Source organism: Puma concolor, chromosome A1 (assembly GCF_028749965.1).
Source record: "Puma concolor isolate L17-30 chromosome A1, mPumCon1.1.hap2, whole genome shotgun sequence".
Classification (NCBI taxonomy): domain Eukaryota; kingdom Metazoa; phylum Chordata; class Mammalia; order Carnivora; family Felidae; genus Puma; species Puma concolor.
Window position 1 is genome coordinate 52,434,291 of NC_141667.1, and position 18,088 is coordinate 52,452,378.

Genomic DNA, 18,088 nt, shown 5'->3' on the forward strand with positions numbered 1-18,088 from the left:
AAAACCATGTGGTATATGGAGAAAAAATCACACCATTACATCATTTTGTGATATTGGGCAGTTCATGTTCCCTCTTTTGGTGTCAGTTTCTTAACCTAAAGTGTAATTCAGTTGCTCAGGATACCTGTGATCTTTTCCAAAAATAATCCTTTAAAAGTTTTTATTTCTAAAGCCTTATAGAAAGACTCCATCCTTCCACTATTGCCTAAAAACTTAAGGGTGACATTACAGTGGCCAAAGGGTTTCTGAAGACAACAGTAGTTTCCATGGGATCAGATAAACTTTCCCTCATTCTTTCTCTTCTCACCCAGTGAGGCAGTACTGGTGACCATATATATGTTTCAGGAAATACTAACTTTCTTGCTTGGAAATTTGAATTTTCTCAGTTTAAGCCTTTCCTCCAAGCTATCACTTTCCTTCTTCCAGCCATTTATTTAACAAATATTTGTAGAGTCCCTACAATGGGCCAGGCCCCAAGGGATTAAAGTGTGAATAAGACAAGGTTCTTGCTCTCATGTAGCACGTAAGTAGACTTCTAAATGCAGAGAGCACGGAGAGTGTCAAACACCTGATCTAGTTTGAGAGACCTTCCTTGAGAAGGAAACATTTGAGGACTGAGACATGCATAGGAGGTAGCCAGGCAAAGAGGGGGTGAGAGAACAAAATCCTGAGCATGATGGCTGAAGTATGGATAGTGAGCACAGAGTGTGGAAATATGACACAGAAGGTGTTGGTAAGGCCAGAGCAGGCAAGGTCTGGGGGCCATATCTTGGTTTTTGTGCTTTATTGTGATGACCTTGGGAAGCCCTTGGGAGGGACATACATGGATGACACGATTACACTTTGACACAATAATAATAGGTTAGAGCAAACCCAATAGGAGACTACTGAAGTAATTTGGGGTAAAAAGATTAGAAATAGAGCAGATGGATATGAGAAATAGGTACAAGACAAAACTGTCAGGTCTTGGTGACAAGCCAGATATGAGGTGGTGAGTGGTATCCAGGATAACTCCCAGGGGTCTGTCCTGGTCCTGTGTGGGTAGCATTTGAGAGAACTCTGGAGGAGACCCAAGTTTCTTTGATGGTGGTGCTGACAGAGGATGGATTATGAATTAAATTATAGAGGTCTCTCAGTTTCCTCAGACCTAACATGCCTAGTGGAGGTGATGATTGGTATCTAGAAAGATGTATCTAGAATTCAGAAGAGAGGTCTGGACTGGGAATTTATATTGGAGATTTGTCTGTTAAAAATGATATTTAACTTCACAATAGTGGTTGCTATGTATATGGTGAGAACATAAAGTCAGAAGACAGAAGAACCCAAGACTAAGACTAGACATCAACTATGTCAAGGACATGAAGCAGCAAGGAAAATAAAGGAGAAGTAGGAGAAAGATGAAGAGAATGTTGTGTGATTTAAGCCAAGGAAAGAGTGTTCAAGGACTGTTATCCTCTCTTGTAGCTAATTAAGATACTGCTTTGTGTTGTAAAGTTAGTGTGTTATTTCTTTTGTCTTATCTGTAAAATAATTTACATATTCCTAGTTTAAGAGACTCAGTACAGTTCTTTAATATTGCTTGAATTAATTAGACCAAGATAAGTGAGGCCACAGCTAGTGGGCTAATTATCACAAGCTTGGTGAGTGAGATCAATCTCCATTATGATAAATATAGCTTATAACTTCAAGTGAACAAATAGTTTTCTGTGGTGAACATTCGATTATGTAGATTTCTTTAAGAAACATTTATTGTTCCAAAGTTATAAGTCCACAGTCCTTGGAACTATTAAAATAATTGTTTCCCTATCAGAGGAAACCTCTGCCTTTCTTAGTAAACAACATTAAACAGAAATCCAACTTTATGATGATAATAAAGAATAGCAGAGATTTAACTTCTGTGTTATTGGTAACTAGCAAGTAAATATTTTCCAGCTTTCCCCTAATTTGTCCCTCATCTGTTTTAACAATCTATAACACTGAAGGTTCATCTTGTCAACAGTCTTCATTCTTTTCAAGGATCATCATCAAACTGGTTGCTGTTGGCTCTAAGTGTTTTCTAGCCAAGGGTAAGCAAAGAATGTATGATAATTTTCTTTCCATATCCTAAATCTGATACAGAACAGGGAGCTCAGTCCTTGGGTAATGGTGATCATAACTGTGTGTAACCCAAAAGTGTGGACAAAAAATCCATATATTTGATGCTTTTTTTCTAATGAGAGCACAATCTTCTTTGTCTCCCCCAAGGGTTTGGACTGAAGAAGGTGTGGGGTGGGCAATATTTCCTCTGAGGTTTGTACTTGTTCTTAATTGCTTCCTGCTCTTCACTCAGGGCCCTCTACCAATACTAGTCACTTTTACCTGTATTATGGTCACAGTTGTGTCTGAATCATATACTGAGTTGCAGGTTTCTTGAGAACAAGGGCTCTGTTTTATTCACCTTTCTGTTCTTCTAACATCTATTGCTCGTTTATCTCAGAGTGCAGCATATGTGATGGGAACCGTGCTAAATGCTGGTTATATAATAGTAAGAAGGATACCTTCTATCCAGGAGTTAATGGTCAGACAGAGACAGACAACAAATGGCTGAAGGCAGTGACAGGGTTACACCAAGGTGATGGGAACACATAGGAGAGGGGGATGTATTTCCAGGTAGGAAGGTAGGCAAAGTCACAGAAGGGTTGGAATTGATGCCTGAAATGATGTCAGAGAATGAGGAGGTTTGGTAATAGGAAGTATATTCCAAGTAGAAGAAATTGCATGAATAAGGGCAGGAAGGTGAGAAGGCATGGGCCTTCAGGGGAGCACAGGAAGCCTGGTGGTGTTGAATCCAAACTTTGAAGCAGGGAGGTGGGAGAGGACTGATGATGCAGACACCAGCAAGGGACAAGGAGGGAGGCATTGCACATAGAGCATACTTAGAACTCAACTGGTATTTATGTTTGCCATCTAGGTATCTTCAGCCTTTATGCATCAGAGGTCAAGGCTCTGAGTTGGCTTAGGACAAGGAAATGGAAACCAACCTAGGTTAAGCAAGGTGCCACATTTATTAAAGGAAGTAAGGTCTGCTATAGTTCTCTAATTTTGGATTAGAAAAAGTTCTGTGCAGTGTTGAGATAGTCTGTTTACTATAGCTTATAATGGTAGGGAGGCTGAATTTTGATGTTTAGAGTGGAAAGATCTTAAGAATGGAGAGGGGCTAAGTCTTGCCCATGGGGTACATCATTGTGAAGTTCACTGACTGCTCTGACTAGAGAGTGGGCTGCAGAATAGAACACTGGCCATTGAATTGGGAGAATCCAGCTCCCACTGTTGTGTGTGGTGGACTTGTGGACACATTGTGTTCTTTCTTGGGACTTAGCTGTCCCATGAGCAGGTGGGACTAGAGCCATAGCTCTGTTTAACTTCTAGGTGATGGCAAAAGCAAAATGAAGTGCTAGGTAGCATGTGGCAAGAGTGAGCTTCAAGGAAATATAAGGTATTATTGTTGCTGTTTTTCTGGATAAGGCAAATGCAGAAGGTTTAGGCTAGAAATGTTAGAAATAGTCCCTGGACATAAATGATTTATTTGGCTAATACAGGTTGTGGGTGTGTGTGTGTTAAACAAATTTGAGTAACATTAAAAAGTTGGCTATTTCATGCAAAATTTGGATTTATGAAAAAAAAAATCTAAATCTCTGGAATGCTAAAACTTGATCTTTCCTGGTGGCAATGATAGGGTAAAGCTGAGAAGGTCTTTTTCCCCACGTCTGTACTTCACCTGGTTTGTTGCAGTTGCTTGTCTGTCCCTGTAGATATTTGAGTATGAGACTCCTTGGCTAGTAAATAAATGATCCCTTATGTACAACAAAATTTGTAAGGCAGGAGGGCAGGAATTATTACTCATTTTACAGATACCACAACTGAGGCCAAGCCAGTTGGGGACTTTGCTACTCTGTGGCCGACCTCGGACCACACTCTGTGTTATTTGCTTTTTAGTTTATTGGTCTCTCTGTCCTAGTACCCTGTCTTTGAAACTGTAGTCTCAAGGTTCCTATCAGGAATCAAACTCCTGACTCTTGGATTATGAAAATGGCTTAATAAGTGGGCATTGGTAGTTCTATGAAGACGACAGCCCCTGTGCTCAAACCTTGGCAGAAGAGCTGTGACTGGTGTGATGAAGCAGATGAGGTAGAAAGTGGGGTCTGAGAGCTGGCTTTCCATCACCCAATAGGGATTGGTGGGACTGTTGCAGTTGATGCAGATGGCATTGTAAACAAGGGACACCACAAAGTACATCAGGAAGCTGCCTGCCAGAACAAGTCCATGGATAATGGTCTGTGGAAGGAAAGGAGAAGTAAACACTGTTAAAAGTATAGCTTAGATCGGGAGGCAGTGCAATCATGGCAGTTGGCTAACTTTGTTGTAAACATTTTTTGGGGGGAGATAAAAAATTAAAAAAAAAAACATGCAGCTTAATGGATCATTATAAAGTGAACACCCATGTTGCTATAATCCAGAATTTGAACACACCTACCCAAAGAACCCTGAAAGATTCTGTCTCACCCTTGACTTTGGTGATAATTTCCAAGCCATCCTTTGTAGTTTCACTGCCTATCTACTGTTTTCTAAATGTTAGGTAAATAGAATCCTATTTGGTGTGATGAACCCATTTTTTTCACATGTGGCTGCAGTTTATTATTTTCAAAGCAGACTTGAATCAGACTTGATCAGACTGTTGTCTGATCTTATTCTGTTTTGTGTTTCTTTCCCCATTCTTATCCTCTTTTAAACTTACTATTTTGTACAATTTCATTTTCTCCCTTTACTGGTTTGAAAGTTATACACTCCATTTCTATTCTTTCAGTGATTACTCAATAAATGATAATAAGCAATCTTAAATTACCACAGTCTAAAATATGTAACTACTTTTCCCTCCTCCTGAATTATACAAGGACTTTAGAGCACTTTAACTCTTAACCTCTCTCCTGACTTATTGCTACTGCATTTTTTTTCCGATTTAAAAAAAAAATTCAAGTTAGTTAACATACAATGTTGTCCTGGTTTTAGGAGTAGAACCCAGTGATTCATCTGTTACATATGACACCCAGCGCTCATCCCAAGAAGTGCCCTCCTTAATGCCCATCACCCATTTAGCCCATCCCCACACCACTTCCCCTCCAGCAATCCTGTTTGTTCCTTGTATTTAAGCGTCTCTAATGGTTTGCCTCCTTATAGTTGAATATTGTCAATATTCATTAAAATTCAGTTACATGTTGACTACTGTTTATGACTTCATTCCTTCTTGCATCTTGGACCATCCATCTGAGATTTTTTTCCTTTTGCTTTGTACCTCCTTTAGAATTGCCTTTAGTGGGAATCTGCTGGTGATCTATTCTGATGTTTTATTTCATTCTCATACTTGAAGGATATTTTTGACAGATAACAGAATTCTTGTTTGGCAGTTCTTTTTTTCTTTGCATATTTAAAATAGCACTCCATTGTCTTTTGGCTTATGTTTTTGCTACTGAGATGTCTGTTACTTTTGTTTCTAAGAATGAAATCTTTATGTCTTAAGATCTGGCTATTTTTATGGTTTTTGTCTTCAGTATCCTGTAGTTTCTTTATGGTAAGTATGTGTTTCTTTTATCTTGGGTTTTGTTGAACTTGAATTTGTGGATAGATGTTTTTCATTTTTGCAAAATTCTTAAGTAACCATCTTTTTGTGTGTGTGTTTTACATTTTATTTATTTATTTTTTTAATATATGAAATTTAGTAACCATCTTTTAAACTTACTGCCTATCTCATTTTCTCTCTCCTTTCCTTAGACTCTGATCAAATGTATGTAGACCTTTTCAGATGCCACACTATCCTCTATACATTTTGTACCTTTTCCATAATTTTTATTTTTCTTCTGTTTTATATTTTGCATAATTTCTCTTGACAAATTCAATAAATCTCCCTTTCAATTTTTTCTGATTTTTTGTTAAGCCAGCCACTGTATTTTATTTCTAAATGTTTTATTTGGTTTCTTTTTAAATTTGCTAGGTTGCTTTATATAGTTTACCAATCCTTGCAGATATTTTAAAGCTTATTCTTTACTTCTTTAAACATAGTAAACATAATTTTCTATAATATATATCTGATAATACCAACATCTGAAATATATATTTTTCTTTAATTTATTTATTTTGGGAGAGAGAGTGCATAAGCAGGGGAGTAGCCTAAGCAGGTTCCGATTTGTGTAGAGCCCAATGTGGGGCTCTATCTCATGAACTGTGAGATCATGACCTAAGTTGAAATCAAGAGTCAGCTGCTTAACTGAATGAGCCATCCAGGTGCCCCTGATGCTTGTTTTTTTTTGATCCTCACCAATTGGTTTTTGTTTCTTTGAGAGTTGGTTACTTTGGATTATGTGATGCTCATTGCCCTTAAAGTTGCTAGGAACAGTTTGAGGCATAGGATGGGATACCTTTCTCTAGAGAGGGTGTATGTGTTTATTTTGCAATGTCCTTGGCAACTGTCAGTCTTGAATTCACTTTAAACTGAATTCATATGTCAAAATTTGGCTCAACGAAGTACTAGAAACTTGGGCTGCAAATATGTCTGAGGCCAACCCATGGTTCTTTTCCTAGGACAGTTCTTTTTTACAGATTCTCCAAGCCCTGTTCACAATGAGAATGATTCCTACAGTACCTGCTGGGGAGATTGAATAGGTAGGTCCATTTTTTTGGGTGTACCGTTACCCTGAGGTATAGCTTTGGGGTCCTAATTTATTTATTTTTAAGAATTAAACATTTATTTGCCTTCTAAAAAGGTGGAAGCAATAAATCATAAAAACTTCTTTGAAAAAAAGTCTTTGAAAATAACTTTTCATGGCTTCCAGGGGAAGAAAATCCATCACCTGGTTAGCATCAGGTGGTATCAGTAGTAGATTGATGTTTTTCTTTTTCTTTTCTCTCTTTTTTAAAAATTTACATCCAAGTTAGCATATAGTGCAACGATGATTTCAGGAGTAGATTCCTTAATTCCCCTTACCCATTTAGCCCATCTCCCCTCCCACAACCCCTCCAGTAACCCTGTGTGTTCTCCATATTTAAGAATCTCTTGTCTCTCCCCTCCCCCGTTTTTATATTATTTTTGCTTCCCTTCTCTTATGTTCATCTGTTTTGTATCTTTTCCTTTTTAACTTAATTTTTTATTTTTAAAAATTTACATCCAAATTAGTTAGCATATAGTGCAACAATGATTTCAGGAGTAGATTCCTTAGTGCCCCTTACCCATTTAGCCCATCCCCCCTCCCACAACCTTTCCGTTAACCCTCAGTTTGTTCTCCATATTTATGAGTCTCCTGTTTTGTCCTCCTCCCTGTTTTTATATTATTTTTGTTTCCCTTCCCTTATGTTCATCTGTTTTGTCTCTTAAAGTCCTCATATGAGTGAAGTCATATGATTTTTGTCTTTCTCTGACTAATTTCACTTAGCATAATACCCTCTAGTTCCATCCATGTAGTTGCAAATGGCAAGATTTCATTCTTTTTGATTGCCGAGTAATTCTCCATTGGATATGTATGTACCACATCTTCTTTATCCATTCATCCATCGATGGACATTTGGGCTCTTTTCATACTTTGGCTATTGTTGATAGTGCTGCTATAAACATTGGGGTGCATGTGCCCGTTTGAAACAGCATACCTGTGTCCCATGGATAAATGCCTAGTAGTGCAATTGCTGGGTTGTAGGGTAGTTCTATTTTTAATTTTTTGAGGAGCCTCCATACTGTTTTCCAGAGTGCTACACCAGTTTGCTTTCTTTGGGGGGGTCCTAATTTAATGTGGGCTCTTATTAGACTCTTGCCTTGGGTGGCTGGGTTTGATTTCTGAACTTTTTGCTCAGTCAAGGTGCCAGAAACAAAGTTCTTTTTGAGCAGGGTTGCAAATACCCTCAAGGAAACAGGATTTGGGTCTTTGTCTAGAATCCCCCCTTCTCAAAGGTTTTTGTTACTATCCTGTTAGCTTTTTTATGATTTTGAAGAGCTTTTTTAAAATTATTCATTTTTAGTTTTCAGTAGGAGAGATGATCTGAATAATCCAGCCCCTGTTCGTGAAGAAGAAAGCAGTTAGCTATTTTTTTTGTTGTTGTTGTTATTTAGTTAGTTTTGTTAGGTAGCAGTTAGCTGCTTTGGTGGGAACTGTGGAAACTGACAGTTATTCAAATTCATGTTTGATTTCTATCTGGGAAAACAAAGAGACTGTCCTTCTGCTTCAGGTACTTTCAAAAGAGAAATGCGTTTTTTCATAATGATTCCAATAGCTGACACCTTTGCCAAGAGCACTGGAAATTGCCAGTAACCACTGGGTTAGCTAGTCTAGAGATGCATTAGGTGAGTTAATAATGCTGAATGGTGAGTGAAAGGAACAGGTACCCTCTTTGAAAGCAGCCAGATGCAGTGCTGTGAGAAAGTGGGCTGAGTGACCAGTTAGGATATAGAATCTTTAGTCTCATCACCCATATGATATATGGTTGAGGACTGCTTATGCATTTCAAGGCATTTTGAAAAGTTAAAAGAGAGTAGAATTCTTCTTGGGAAATATCTTGGGCTAGTTTTTTAAAAAATGGAATTAAATTGTGAAATACTTCAAGCATACAGATAGTACACCTCCTATAGCCAGCACCTAGCTTTATCAATTTTAACTTTGTCATATTTGCCTCCAATTTTTATTAAAAAATTAAGTTTAACATATACAATTAAAGCACCCATAATACCCCGCAAATGTTTTCTCTTTAGTCTAGAACATAAATTCAGTGTTCTCATCACTCTCATACACATTTTATACCTACATGTTTATGAATACTTTTTTACTTTATCATGTACATGTATCCTTCAACTTTTTTTTCCACTAGACCTTATCCTTTTGGAGTTTCATCCATGTTGATAGATATGGCTTTAGTTAGTTATTTTACCTGTTCTATTGTATGAATATGCCACAATTTATTTTCCTATTGATGAACACTTATGCTTTTTCTTTTCTTCTTTTTTTTCTATTAAGAATGATTAATTCTTGAACATGTTTCTGTATATACACATGCAAGAATAATTTTCAGGATGCATCATACTTATAAGTGGAATTGTGTCATAGCAGATGAGTACTTAAACTCCTTCAGCTATTTTCAAATTGCTCTCCAGAGTGATGGCATTAGCTTATATTTTGTAGTCTACTACCAGGATATAAAAGTTCCTTGGTCGGGACTTATTATCTTTAACACACTGCTGAGTCGATTTGCCATTCACTTAAAATGTTTATTTATTTTGAGAGAGAGAGAGAACTCCAGCAGGGGAGGGGCAGGGAGAGAGGGAGAAAGAATTCCAAGCAGGCTCTGTGCTGTGAGCACAGAGCCCAATGCAGGGTTTCATCTCAAGAACTGAGAGATCATGACCTGGGTCCAAATCAAGAGGGGAACACTTAACAGACTGAGCCACCCAGGCACCCTGCCAATAATTTATTTAGAAGTTTTATATCTCTGTTTGTTATGGTCTATGATTTTCTTTCCTTGTGACCTATGCTTATTTCGGTATCAGGATTATTTTAGCTAATTTCTGTAATGGTGACTGGTTTATTCAGGTTTGCTGACTGACCTCGGTTATGTTGTGGTAAATTTTAAAGAAATTATCAACTTGGTTTAAATTTTCAAAAAATATTAAAAAAATGATTATAGCTATGTTTATCAGTCTTTTTCATCTTATTTTTGTGGTCTTTGTGTATGTCTGTGTGTGTGTGTGTCTTCTCCTGGATCAGTTTTGCCAGAGATTAGTTTAATTAAAATTCCAGTTTGGGGGTTCCTGGGTGGCTATCAGCATGGAGCCTGCTTGGGATTCTCTCTCTCTCTCACAATAAATAAACAAACTTTAAAATAAAATTCCAGTTAGTTCACATACAGTGTACTATTAGTTTCAGGTGTACAATATAGTGATTCAACACTTCCATATAACACCCTGTACTCATCACAAGTGCAATCCTTAATCCTCATCACCTATTTAACTCATCCCTCCACCCACCTCCCCTCTGGTAACCCTCTATTTGTTCTCTATAGCTAAGAGTTTGTTTCTTGGTTTGCCTCTCTCTCTTTTTGCCTTTGCTTGTTTATTTTATTTCTTAAATTCCACATGAGTCAAATCATATGGTATTTTTCTTATTTCACTTAGCATAATACTCTCTAGCTCCATCCATGTCATTGCAAATGGCAAGATTTTATTCTTTTTTATGGCTGAGTAACACAGATTAGTTTTTATTAGGGTTTTGAGGAACTCCATTATTGGTCTTACTGATCCTTTCAATTGTTTCCTTGATTTTTCTCTTTAGGTTCCTTGAATTGAATTCTTTTTTTTTTTTTTTTAAATAATAAAAGCATTAGATGCATCCCATAAGTTTGCATATATGGTACTTTTATAGGCATTTAGCAATAATTTCCATCATGATATATGCTGGACCTTGTGAATTATTTAGAAGTACATTTTGAAATTTCCAAGTATGTTAAGTTTGTTTGGCTCTCTTTTTATTGCTCATTTTTAATCTAAATGTGTTGTCAGAAAATCTGATGTTTATGATTCTTTCAAATTCCTTTGTGAAAATTTGGTCTTTTAATTTTTGGTATATCATCTGTGTTTGAAAAGATACATGTTTGGTATTTGTTTGGAACAGGATTTTATATATCTAACTACATTAGATCAAATGTGATAATTTATTCAAGGCTTCTATATTGTTTTTGTTTGATCCATTTCTGATAGAATTATATATAAATATCACAGTTCTCACAGTATAATTGTGAATTTGTCTATTTCCCCTTATATTTGCTGGACAAAAATATCCAATCTGATAATTTTTGATTTTAACAGGTGAATTAAATCTATTTACATTATTATGGGTATTGATATATTTGGGTTTGTCTTGAACATCTTGTGTTTTATTTTGGGGGGCAATCATTTTTCTTTGCTCTTAATTAATTTTTTTTTATCTTTCCTATATCCTGCAGAATTGATAGTTTTCTATTTTCCTCTTATTTATTTCCATTCCTTTATGGTTAACCTTAAGTTTTTAAGCTACATTTTCAAGTATTAAGATACCTTACATCTTTAGACACACTAAATAGGGACTTTTATGGAAAAATTGATAGTTAAATGCCTATTTCTATCTTCCTCCCATCAATGACAAAGGCTGTAGCATAAATTGTCTATTGAATAGCTCTTTCTTACCGTTATGTTGTTTCTTACAGTTTTAGCTTTCATGTTCTTGCAGAAGTATGTTTCTACTTTTGTTTCAGTATCTGAAAATGTCATTTATTTTGCCCTGGTCTTATGTGATGTGCAACTCTTTATTTCCCCTCAGGTCTTTGAAGATGATTACTCCACTGTTTTCTAGCTTCTATTGTTTGTCAGTTTAACTGCTATTCCTTTTCAAGTAAGTTGTCCATAGTCTTTGGTAGACTTTAAGATCGTCTCTTGTACATTGTATAGTTTCGCTATGATATATCCAGATTTATATTAATTTTCTTTTTCAATGATTATCTTTTCAGATATTGCTTCTCTACCATTCTTCTTCTAGCCATTATTCCTTTGAATTACTTTTTTCATATTTGTGTGGCATTCCAGATGAGTTCCTAGTAATATCTTCCAATTTGGTAGTTTACTCCTTGCCAGTGTCTGATCTAGAGTGGATCCCATGAATTGAATTTTTAATTTCAATGACAAAATTTTCATTTTGAAGAGTTCTAAATGTTTCCCTAGCTTGCTTCAGTTCCCAGGATTAAAGTTGTCTCTTTGATTCTTAACCACCTTCCTCATGGCTTCTGATAAAACTGGAATTCCAAATAGCATGTCAACTTTTCTTCAGCTTGCTTTCTTGAGTGGGGAATTTCAGCCCAGACCCTGGACCTAGCAGTAAACAGGGCTCCAGTCTTTCTTAACCCATAGGAACAAGACTCTCCTCTGCCACAGTTTCCTGTCCTGGATTCTAGAAATCCTTCAGTTTGGGCCAGCCCAGTACCTCTTCCTCCCCTGTCCCACTGTTTTTCAGTCTCTCCTCATGCTGGTGCTTCTTGAGGAAATTTATCCTGTACTTGGCTCTGCTATACGTTTTTTGGGTTTATCACTTTATTCTATTCATCTTTGGCATGAATTGGAACAGAGGGGGTCTGTGATCTGAAGTTTCCTTGGGTGGCTCTTACTAGCTACTGCACATCATGTCAGGGGCTGATCTGGTTTAGTTAAAATCCATTATATCACAATATATGTATGTCAAGTGATTATCCTGTACACCTTAAACTTATACAGTGCTATATAAGTCAATTATACCTCAGTAAGACTGACACTGACCCCCGTGCCCCCCACCAACAAAGGTCTCTAGGAGGTTAAATGAGATAATACACTAAAAATCATATAAATAGGTACCTGGTAAATAATTTTAAGCTCTTTGTTGTTATTACCATTGTTTAGAAGAATTTAATGAGAAAGCTGGCATTGCCATTTTTAGATACTGAAATGTGATATTTAGACATGCTTGTGATGTGCTTGCCCTGAAATTAAATGGAAAGAATAGACCTCCCTAACACAGCCTCAAGTATAGTCAGGCTACCATTTTCCTCATCTCTGAAACATCCTTGATTTTTTAAATCAAAAATACAGATTTGAAGGGGTACATGCACCCTAATGTTTCTAGCAGCATTATCAACAATAGCCAAACTATGTAAAGAACCCAAGCATCCATTTACTGATGGGTGGATAAAGATGTGGTGTATATATACATACACACAATGGAGTATTACTCAGCCATAAAAAGAATAAAATCTTGCCATTTGCAATAACATGGATGGAGCTAGAGTGTATTATGCTAAGTGAAATAAGTCGTTAAGAAAAAGACAGATATTATATGATTTCACTCATATGTGGAATTTAGGAAACAAACCAGATGAACATATGGGAAGGGGGAAAAAAAAGGGAAGCAAACCATAACAAAGTCTCAACTATAGAGAACAAACTGAGGATTGATGGAGGGAGGTCGGTCAGAGGATGTGTTAAATGGGTGATGGGCATTAAGGAGTGCACTTGTTGTAAATGAGTACTGGGTATTATATGTAAGTGATGAATCACTAAATTCTACTCCTGAAACCAGCATTACACTGTATGTTAACTAACTAGAATTTATATAAAAATTTGGAAAATACATTCTATTTTTGCAAAAAATTGTCTCATTGTTTTATAGGTCTTAGTTTTATCATTCTGGATAGATAATAAGCAAGTTGAGGCTGGGGACTTTATCTTTTATACCTCTCTCATTCCTGTACAAATGGGACACAGTGTAGGAGTTCAGCAGTTAGTTATTGATTGGATCAATGATACAGAGTAAAATGAATGAAAATTTTCAGGTCAAAGGGGCTCTTGGGTGCTTACCCAGGTCTTCATTTCCATTGCCTGGTGCAAGAGAATTGTGGCAAGGGAGATGGTGTTGATGGGTGTCCCAAAGGTAAAGACATCAATATCAGAGTCTTTGTAGGTCTGCAGAGGAGGAAAAAACAGGCATTGTCAGATGTATCCTTGGATTCAAGGCCTTGGTTTTGACACAATGATGATAAAGCATCAGTGAAGGCAGGTATCATGGGAGGGGAAGGAATGGGAAGATACTCAGCTGCCATCCCTGGGGAACTGACCCAAGGAACAGACAAGATGAGGAGTGAGTTAATATGGTTAAATTCTTTGGAAACATATTTGTAGCAGAAGCCATGATGGGTATTCCAGAACATTGCAGAATGGGTGAACAAGAAATTTATTGAGCAACCAGCAGGCACAATGCCAACTGCTGAAGATGCTTCTGTGTACCTTCAAGGAGTCTATAGTCTACTAGGCAGGGAAAATGTAGTACAATTTAAGGTAGCAAATGATACAATGGTACCAGGTATACAAAGTACCCCAGGGGGTACAGAAGAGAATATATATCATAATCAGAGGAGTTAATCTCTTGAAAAGAGAGGAAAGGCAGACCAGGGAAAAGTGAGAACTTGATGCTGAAAAGTTCAAAAAGGTCCCAGATGGTCCGTTTGTTGAGCACATAGTAGGGGAAAAATGAAGTAGGAAAGGTAAGCAGAGTCCTAGAGAAGGAAGGTATTGTAAGCTAGGGAAATTCAAATGAAGCACAAAATCACTCAACCCATCTTGTTGCTGACTGCAAAAGGATGTGAGGCAGGGTAGACACCACAGTTTAGCACTTGACCCATATTCTGTTTTCCCTGTCCAGGAGAAATACGGATTATATTCTGCTCTCTTTGTTCCCAGTCTTCAAACTGGGAACCAAATTGAGATGGGGCTGGTATCCCTTGCTATCTGTATTCTTGCTTTTATTTCAGATAATGTAGTATCCTTTATTATCAGAACTTATTTCCTGAATGTGTGCTGCCTTGTCCTTGAAAGCAGAAACCTAAATATAAATCAAGGGTTGTAAATTCAAATACCTTAAATATTCAAGTAAGAAATAGTAAATGAGTGAAGAGAGCTAGGTATAAGACAAAATGGAGTGTAGGGACTATGGCAAACTGAAGAACATGCACCCCATCTAAGCAGGGCTGTGAATCAATTCTGGATTTTTGCCACGTGGCAAAAATGACCCAGTGTAATGACAGTTTCCAGTTTTTTAAAAGGTGACAGAAATTAAGATGTTTTGGAAAAAATTCTAATTTTTCAAATACCCTGAGTTGGATATAGTCTGCAGACCACCTGTTTGGATCCTCTGTGCTGCATCATCCAGAAAGACACTACTAGTCTAGGATTCATGTTTACAGTACCAGTTGCGATCCACTCTGTGATTTGTATGATTAGAAAGGGACTATGCGACTTACCAGGTAAGGAATGAAGAAACAGACAAGGCTCTGATAGAAGGCATCCACTATGCAAATCCAGAAAGTCATAGAGTTATAGCACTGCCAGGAAAGAACACATCAACCACCATCAAAGAAAGCCTTTGTAAGGAATGTTCTTGTGCTATCTGGGGCAAACAATAGGGTATTTAGAATGCTTTTTATCTTAGAGGCAATAGAATGGGACCATTAAGAACACAGACCTGGGGGTGACAGACCTTAGTTCAAGTCCCAGCTCTGCCCGAACCTTATGATCTTGTAAAAGTCACTAAACTGCTTTGATAATTGCTTCTTCTTCCATAAAAAAGGATGAAAACACCAACTATCTCCTTGGGTTTCAAGAAATCTAAATGTGGTTGTGCTGTAGTACCTAGTAAGTGCTCAGTTATCTATAACTGTCATTCATTAGCACCACTCTAGTGCTAATACACAATGGGTAAGTTTAGAGATTCTAAGGTTTCTATATAGCATCTGAAAGGGAGCTCTCCATCACAGCCCAGGATCACAGATTCCCAAGAGAGAGGGCTCAGTGGCTTCAGAGACCAGTGTTCTCATTTTGTGCTTCACTGCCCATGGTCTGGCTTCTCCAAATCACTAAGGGTTTCAGTGTGACCTCTGTCTTCCAGGAAAACATTCTGATGGTTTCCCAGGCCTTCTTTAGTCTACTGGCTACCAGCAAATTCTAGACCATGTATAATCTTGTGTTCTAAGCTTTGTATTCCCCAACATGAGTAGAAGCCCTTATTTATCACCCAGTGATGAGCAAACTATCTTTTAATCCCAGGGGTTCCCAAACCAAGCCTTGGGGGTTCTGTCAAAGGCCTGGAGAAAGGGCCCAGTTGAGGGCAATGGGATCTCTCTGCATGTCCTCTCCACATTCAACTAGGGCAGTCCCATGTTACTTAATTAACAAATAACTAAAAAAGAAAAATACCCACTGGTCTGGTCCATCGCCCTCAACAGCAAATGCGAAACAGACCAGGAACAGGGACTCGAGCTACTGGGTCACAAAGGAGGTAAGAGGCAGGGTAGTGACCAGAGTGTAGGGCCCCTAACCCCAGGCCAGTGCTCTTTCTCTGACACCTGCAGGGAGGATTCAGAGACAGGGAGGAGTTGAGGCCCCTCCAGCTTACCTCAGAGTTTTGGCCACTCTTGTACAGCTCTGGCAATGCCAGGAGTGTTTCTGCAGAGATGTCTTTATCGAGGACTCCAAAGATGAGAGGAGGCAAGGAGGTGAAGAAGAGATTAAAGAATATCATCTGCCAATAATCGATCATGGTGGAGCCAGAGAAACCACAGAAAAACTGGTACCAGAAGAGCAGGTTGACATAACACTGTAGGCAGAAAGAGTGGCCTTGTGAGTGAGGACCCATGGGCAGTAGTCAACAACCGCTGCTTAGAAGCCTCTGGCAAGTCACTATGCTGACTTGGAGCTTCCGTTTTCTCATTTGTGACGTGCAGAGTTGTGTAAGCATCAGAGATAACTAATCCATAGAGCTGCTGCTGCTACTACTATTACTATTACTGCTCTTCGGGACCTGATGGGAATTGCACCAACTTGTTAAGGTAAGTGTAATGGGGTGGTTAAGAGCACAGGTTATGGAGGCAGAAAAGGCTGGTTTGGAATGATTACATCTGTTATTTACTAGCTGTGTGAGCTTGAGCAAATCACTTAACCTTTCTGACCATCATTTTGCCATCTTTCAGATGGGAATAGTAGCATCTTAGACCATGGCACAGGATATCAAAAGGCAGTAGTTACGATTAGTAGTGTGGGAAGAGAAGGGGGTGTCCCAGGGAAGGGATGATAGAAAGACCAGATCCTGGGCAGAAAGCCTGGTGGGAAGATGACTTCATGAGATTTTCCTCACAATATATTCCTAATGGTGATGCAACTCAGACAGGTGAGGAAGAGTATCTTCTCCTTAACTGTTGCTTTATGGTTTCTGAAGCTGTTTTCCACTCAGGACTGCCCACCTGAGAATGCAAACTGGTGTAGCCACTCTGGAAAACAAAAAATTAAAAATAGAACTATCCTGCGATCCAGCAATTGTTCTACTAGGTATTTGTCCAAAGGACACAAAAATGCTGATTGAAAGGGGCAATGCACCCCAATGTTTATAGCAGCACTATTGACAATAGCTAAAGTATGGAAAGAGCCCAAAATGTCATCAACTTATGAATGGAAAAAGAAGATGTTATGTGTATATACGTATGTACATATGTATATGTATACACACACACACACACACACACATATACATAAAATGGAATATTGACTATCAAAAAGAAAACCTTTCTGTTTGCAACAACACGGATGGAACTAGAACACACACTAATTGAAATAAGTCAGAGAAAGACTAATACCATATGATTTCACTCCTATGTGGAATTTAAAAAACAAGACAGATGAACATAGGGGAAAGGAAGCAAAAATAAGATAAAAACAGAGAAAGAGAGACAAACTATAAGAGACTGTTAAATACAGAGAACAGAGTTGCTGGTGGAGTGTTGGGTGGGGGATGGGCTAAATGGGCAATGGGCATTAAGGAGGATACTTGTTGGGAAGAGCACTGGGTATTATATGTAAGTGATGAATCACTAAATTCTATTCTTAAAATCATTATTATACTATATGTTAACTAACTTGGATTTAAATAAAAACATTTTTTTTAATTAAAAAAAAAAAGACTGCCCACCTGAGATGGGCTGGGATCACTAGTACTGTTTACCCCCCTGCGATGTGGCTTGGTGACTTGACCAAAGTCATCACTTAAGCTGCTGCTCCCAGTGCTGGGACCAGAATGTCCTGTGTGGCTGAGGCACAAAGGGTAAAAAGTATAGTAAGAAATTGTTCCTTAGGTTTGTGTACAAACTATAATGCCCATAACCTAACTGCCAGACTAGTGTTATTTTGAAAAGGATGTAATAATATGGGCATGTTAATATTATTAGTGACACCAATGATTATACTGGAGCTTCTATTTGTGCCAGGTGTGTGATATATATTATAGCATATTAGTATATAGTATATTAGATGTGCAATAGACCTTATAATTTGTCCCGTGTTGAAAGATTATTGCTAAAGATAGGACATATTATATTAGTGTTATATCTCAATGATAATATTATTAGCCCCACTCTACAGATAAGGAACCTAAGGCTCTAAGATACTCAGTTACTTCCTGCCTAAGTTCAGAGCCAGAAAATC

General features: G+C 37.8%; 1 protein-coding gene across 1 annotated transcript in view; it reads right to left on the reverse strand.

Annotated features, from left to right (window-relative positions):
- Positions 1-18,088, reverse strand: part of ATP10B (ATPase phospholipid transporting 10B (putative)) — a 270,818-nt gene that overhangs the window by 2,918 nt on the left and 249,812 nt on the right. Inside the window, exons 19-22 of the mRNA XM_025924747.2 lie at positions 16,011-16,211; positions 14,860-14,940; positions 13,421-13,525; positions 4,127-4,314 (exon numbers count right to left, since the gene is read on the reverse strand). Of these exons, the coding sequence (XP_025780532.2) occupies positions 4,127-4,314; positions 13,421-13,525; positions 14,860-14,940; positions 16,011-16,211 (575 nt within the window). The remainder of the gene's footprint in view (positions 1-4,126; positions 4,315-13,420; positions 13,526-14,859; positions 14,941-16,010; positions 16,212-18,088) is intronic.